The sequence below is a fragment of the Stegastes partitus genome, unplaced genomic scaffold (assembly GCF_000690725.1).
Source record: "Stegastes partitus isolate 25-593 unplaced genomic scaffold, Stegastes_partitus-1.0.2 Scaffold216, whole genome shotgun sequence".
Classification (NCBI taxonomy): Eukaryota; Metazoa; Chordata; class Actinopteri; family Pomacentridae; genus Stegastes; species Stegastes partitus.
The window spans coordinates 36825-42691 of NW_007577947.1; the positions used below are offsets into that span (position 1 = coordinate 36825).

At 42.3% G+C, this 5867-nt stretch overlaps 1 protein-coding gene across 3 annotated transcripts; it reads right to left on the reverse strand.

Moving 5' to 3' along the window:
- Window positions 1-14: 14 nt before the first annotated feature.
- On the reverse strand, window positions 15-5276 carry LOC103356713 (mitochondrial uncoupling protein 2-like). Of its 3 annotated transcripts, none has more exons than XM_008280963.1 (6): window positions 4796-5276; window positions 4215-4422; window positions 3041-3244; window positions 1461-1562; window positions 1197-1350; window positions 15-1116 (listed from the first exon to the last, which is right to left on the reverse strand). In XM_008280963.1, exons 1-6 carry the CDS (start codon window positions 4922-4924, stop codon window positions 993-995), a joined length of 921 nt encoding a protein of 306 aa, XP_008279185.1. In that variant the 5' UTR covers window positions 4925-5276; the 3' UTR covers window positions 15-992. The 3 variants fall into 3 exon arrangements, with proteins under 3 accessions (XP_008279185.1, XP_008279184.1, XP_008279186.1); XM_008280962.1 differs by having other exon boundaries at window positions 1197-1377; XM_008280964.1 differs by lacking the exon at window positions 15-1116 and having other exon boundaries at window positions 1193-1377.
- Window positions 5277-5867: the final 591 nt, after the last annotated feature.

Below are 5867 nucleotides of genomic sequence, written 5' to 3' on the forward strand. Positions count from 1 at the left end.
ACAGTCCAGAAGAATGAAAACATACTTACATAAGATTTTTAATATTTATTTACTTCCCTTCACTCCTACACACCTTCACACTTCACATGTTCCTTCTTACATTTAACAGTTTGACCTGTTGTTTCTATGTGTACATAAGTATGTACGTAACTCTGTTCAACACAAACCACACGACCCGGAGTCCAGTTCCTTGTATTCCTAAGCATGCTTAGCAAATACAAATTCACTTCAAAGTAGGAAGTAAGCTCTGCATTCCCATCCACACCATAGGTTATCTACATCTAACACACAGTGCAGACACTTTGACTTGTCGTTGTATCTAGTGAACAATGACAGCATCAGAACGTCTTCAGTGATGAAGGCCAATGAAAAACATTACAAAACATTCATTATTCTAATAATTAAATAAGAAAAATGTCATCAAGAATTATCCCTGCAGTTTCTCTTTGGAGCATGACGTCTTTAAAGGGGACCTATTGTGCTTATTTTCAGCTCTGTATGTTTATTCTGGGACTCCAAAAGTGTAGCTTTGCATGATTCCCAGTTAAAAAAAACAACTGTATTGATCTTATAATGACCTTTTATGCAGCTCCGAGCAGTTTTAGCTCCTGTCGCTTTAAGGCCCCCATCCTAAAAGCCCATTTTCTCCTGATTGGCCAACTTCCGGAAGCCTGCCGAGGGTAAGCACCCAGCGTTCATTAGCTGTACTGCCACTACCTCACTGAAAACACTGGACACCTTGTGTTCAGAGCTGTCTGAAGTCACTCTTACGTACGTTTTCCTCATTATATGAAACTCTGACTATGTTTAAAATAAACATCCGGCACTTTAGCATTATATACACCTGACAGGAACTAATTAAAAGCATAATAAGTCCCCTTTAGTGACATGCACATTCAGTTTTATCCCTGAGGATGAACAAGGCCGGACTAACAGCATTCGTAACCACACTGCTGATTGAAGCCGCCACAGCTTCAGCGTCAAACCAGCAGTTAGACTGGTCCGATCGGAGACTCCCAGGACTGCTGAAATCTCATCACAGCCCTCTTAATCTGCTCGTAGCTCACAAACATCACAATATTCCAGGAGCCCAGGCGAAGAAACGAAGGCATGAAGCTATAAAAGAAATCATTAAAATCAAGATCTTTTGCAGCAGATGTTTCGTCATGTCAGCTTGTGATAACTCCTCTACTCACCCCTTATAGAAAGCTGTGGGCCCCTCTTTGATCAGCATGGTCAAGGTGCAGTTAATGGCACCGCTGTACTGGCCGGGCACCGAGTTCATGAAGCGCGTTTTCACCACGTCCACCGGAGACGCTACAATCGTGGTGCAGAAACCTGCTGCGAAGGCTGCAGTGAAGTGACACGGCATGTTGTCTGTGGAAAACGCAGTGTTTGCTTTAGTTATTAAAGGTCACGCAGGAGGCCGTAAAACAGGAGGAACAATGAGACGCACTCACCCGTCATCAGTTTGTACTTCAGGATGAGCTCTTTGATGACGTCGTAGGTCACCAGCTCGGAGCAGTTCACGATGGCGTTACGGGTGATGTTTGGCAGACAACCTGGAAAGACAGTTTTTTAATGCTTATAGAAGAAAAATAAAATCTTAAAAAGGAGTCCTTAAACTGGCACAATAAAGCACAGTCTGGAAACAAGCAGTCATTAAGTGTTTTTTTTTTTAAATGTCTAGTATAGAACAATATTGAGGACTAAAAGATGAAGGTGTGGAAAATTTCAGGATCTTTTAAAGTTCCAAGAAAAAAACGTGATGAAACCAGCTCTCATGAGGACCGCCCCGGGAAACGAAGCTGCAGAGACTAAGTTCATTAGAGGCACCAGCTTCATAAATCACTTAACAGCATCTTCGATTAGAGCTCACATCAATGCTTCCCAGAGTTCATGCAGCAGACACATCTTAGTCTCTCACAGCCAGAACTACTGAATCTCCACAACACTTTGTCAGCGTTTGGTGAATCAGACGACACACATCTCACCATCGTGTGTGTGTGTGAATGAAGCCTTCACAGTTGAATTTAGTGCAAAATAAACAATAAACAGAAGAGACGTGGATGTTGGGCCAGTAGAAAGCTGTACAAAATGGGAGATTTTTTGGCTCTTGATGAATTTAAAGGATCTAAAGTTGTACATTTTTTGCTACATGCATAATAGCTTCATTGTCTTTGGTACATTACAGCTCATGCAGCAGAACCAGTTCTAATTCACACATTCTTCTTCTTTCCTCCTAAACCTGATGCCTACATTACCCACAATGCACCTCAAACTGCGGACAGTTTGGTTAAAAATCAGGGGTGTTATACTGGACGTGGCTAATCAGATTATTTTTATAATCCTAATTTATGCTCCCTTCATGTCCCCTCAACCATGATGGAGGACCCTCCAGTTACTTAAATGGATTAGACGAGGAAGAGAGAAAAGGCTGAGAATGAGGAAACACTGGTGAATCCTACGAGGAAGTCTGTCATCAAGTGGCATTACGTACAAATGCCGTACTTCCATGTGTCGATTTGACTGTCGGTGACAGAGAAATGGGGGCAGCAGCTGTAGCAAAAAGGAAAAGCATGTGTTTTGGAGCACAGCTCATGTAACTGTTGCTCAAGACTGAAGCTGTGAGACAAAAACATTCTCATGTGGCAGGTTCAGCTCCTTCTGGTGCCTCTTTCTCACATTTTTGAAAGAGGCAAATTAGAGGATGAAGGAGACACGTTAGCATACCTGAAAACATCCACAGTTTCAAAAGCTGTTTTTCTTGAAGCTTTTTTTTTCAGACTTAAACTTTAACCTCAACACATTCTGCTTTTATCACTTGATTGTCAGCGTTCACGCAGCACAATTTGAAGCAACGAGATACTTTTTTTTCGACCCCTGCAGCAGAACACCTGTAAAAACAGCTCTAAATGGAAAATCAGTGCAGTAACTCTGTGAGAGGAGTAAATAAATGATGATCATCTGTTTGGAGATGGCAGGTTGAGCAACAGTAACACCCACAGCACAGTGGAATTACAAACACATTTCATCGTACCTTTCCAGAGCCCTTTAACGCCCTCGTCCCTGGCAATGGTCCTGTAGGCATCGATGGTGCTGCTGTATCTCTTCACGGAGCCGCTCTCAGGCAGCCGGACCTGAGCCTGGAACCGGACTTTGACCACGTCGGTGGGCTGAGCGAAGGCCACGGCCATCGCCCCGGTGGTGCAGCCCGCCAGCAGTCGAGCGCCGATTCCAGCATCTGGCGAACAAGCAGAGCAATTATCAAACAGGCGAGTTAACACACGACAATTAGAGATAAAACCGAGGGGCAATTTTGATCATGATGATTTTGAAGCTTGGCAGCAAAGTTCATCTCAGAAACTGTTGCTGTTGTCGTCAGTGATGTTTCACTGCTTCAGGCAGAACACTTGCCCTGGTTGAACAAGTTACCTTGAGGAGTGAACTGGACCAGGTTGTTGACTAGACTAGAAGTTAATCATGTTGTAAACAGTGAGTGACAGATGAAGCAGATGAGGCCTGTGGCATAAACACAGATCAGCTTCCAGACAGGAATCTCCCCTGTGCACTACTTTTGGAGGCTTTTGCTGCACAACAAGTTCAGGCGATGCTGCTCTTTTGTTTTCAACACCAGTGACAGAGTGTTCTGTTCTGTTTGTGCTGTCTGTTTGACAGCTACATGATCAGATTTATTGTTCTCCAGTGTAAGTCATACTTTCTGACATTTGGGGGCAGTGTTTGAACCTTTTCAGAGCTTTCCTTTAATAAGCTCACCTAACCAATTGTTGTTGAAGCAGGTGAGGTCATCTGTCTGTTTTATGAGTGTATTTACTTTAATGCAAATTGTTTTAACTTTATTCAAGAGAAATATGAGCGACACGTGAATTTAAGCAGGTCAAACATCTGCCATAGTTGTTTTATGTTCACATCTGCAGGTCAGAATGTCTGGAGGGCGCAGTCACGTTTTCAAGCAAAACTTCGAAACATTTTTTGATTCCAGGTTCTCAAATGTGATAATTTGCTTCAATTCCTTCACATACATTATAAAACAATGACTTTTTCACAGGCTAAAATGATTTACAGCACTACTAATCAAGAACATCTTCAGCTGGTGAGGTGATGACTATAATAATTCTATTTTCAGGCCTTATACTATTTGGATTTATTGACAGAGTGTATCTGCTGTAACTTGCTGGTGAACAGACTCCTACTTTCTGATCCGCGGGTGTAGAACTGCTTCATGTTGTCGTACAGGCCGATTCGGACCGAGGCGAAGCTCATCTGTCTCTGCAGTCCCGCCACCAGCCCGCTGTACAGACTCCTGGGCCCCTCGGTCTTCACCATGGTGAAGATGGTGCCGAACACACCTCTGTATTTGGCCCTCTGGCCCTCCGGCAAGCTCCTGGATTCACCCTGGATCTGAAGGAACATCAGACATTGATAAAAAGTTCCTGACAGGGTGAACCATCACAGGATAAATGTGCCTGTTTATCTTTTATCAGCATCCTTAAAATGTTGTCACACCAAAGCAAAAGTGTGAAGATCGTCCTGGAGGTTTGTGAATTTGTTGGTTTTAACCACATGAGGAGGCATTTATCTTCTATGATGCCTCAGAGGTTCCAGATAGAAGTTGTTCTGGTGTGAAGAGTCACTGTTCTTACATTTAGCTGTTCTTAGGTCTACAAACATCAAATTTAGGATTTCTGCACCATTGAATAAACTGTTTGGCCATCAGCTGGATCAGATTTACATCAAATATAATTAAACAGTCAATAGCTTCGGTGTTTCTCACCTGCAGGCGGACTTTGGCGGTGTCCAGAGGGAAAGTGACCAGATCGGCCACACATCCAGCTGTTCCAGCTGAGAAGATCTTTACAGCAGCTGTTGGCGCCAAATCAGCTGTTCTTCCTCCTGAAACCATGATCAGACCTGGGCTCAGAGGACCGAAAAAGTCTCACCGATAGAAAAAAATAAATAAATAAAGAGAAGAAAACCCTGAGCGCAGGCAGCAGCCCATAAATCACAGAAAGACAAAGCAGCTTCTGTCAGCATGAAGCGATGATGTCCTCCGACTGAAATATGTGAGCAGGTTAATTATACGGTTAATCATGTGTCCTGTCATGACTTCTTGTCCGGGAACAAACTCTGCTGCAGCTCAAGTCAGGTTTCAGGTAAAGAAAAGTTGGTAGAAAAGTCCTCCTGATGCGCCATTACGCACAGAAAACGCTCCAGACTATCAAACCACTGATAGTAAAACTGAAGGGAACAGAAGTAGAGAAAGTCGGTTTGTGCTCAGATCAGCCGGCAGCACACAGACCAGCTGACTCAGTTACTAAAGGTGCTGCTCAGTTGTTGGCTTTGAGCGGAGCTGCTGCACCGCCCTGCCTCAAACCGGACGCACAACATGCTCATTGGTTCCAACACGACAAACAAGAAGACGCTCTGATCGCCAGCAGGAGGACTTTCTTTCTTCTTCTTCTTTAAAAAACAAAAACAAAACAAACTTGTATGATTTATTGCTTCATGACTCACCTGCTGTCAAACCACAAGTCAATGAAGAAGGCACGTCTGTGGTTCAGATGTGTAGAAATACAGAAATAACACAAAACATGCACTCACATTTTTTTTTATCTCACTCTTTTACATTATTACTTATATTTTATATTTACTATTTATGTATTTCTGCATTTATTTTTTATATATTTCTACATTTAACTATGTATACATTACTACATTTAATTATTTCTGCATTTCTATATTTATTTATGTTCCTACATTTCTCTTTATATATTTCTACATGGATTATTTACATATTTTTATATTTATTAATTTTCAGTTTCTACATGTATGATTGATATATTTTT

Bases quoted from the DNA above. Each gene is read 5' to 3' on its own strand.
- LOC103356713 (XM_008280962.1), bottom strand. From the start codon at position 4,924: ATGGTTTCAGGAGGAAGAACAGCTGATTTGGCGCCAACAGCTGCTGTA. The intron at 3,245-4,214 runs GTAGGAGTCTGT...CTTGTTCGCCAG, and splicing joins CTACACCCGCGGATCAGAAA to ATGCTGGAATCGGCGCTCGA. The intron at 1,378-1,460 runs GTGAGTGCGTCT...CGTTTTCCACAG, and splicing joins GAAGTACAAACTGATGACGG to ACAACATGCCGTGTCACTTC.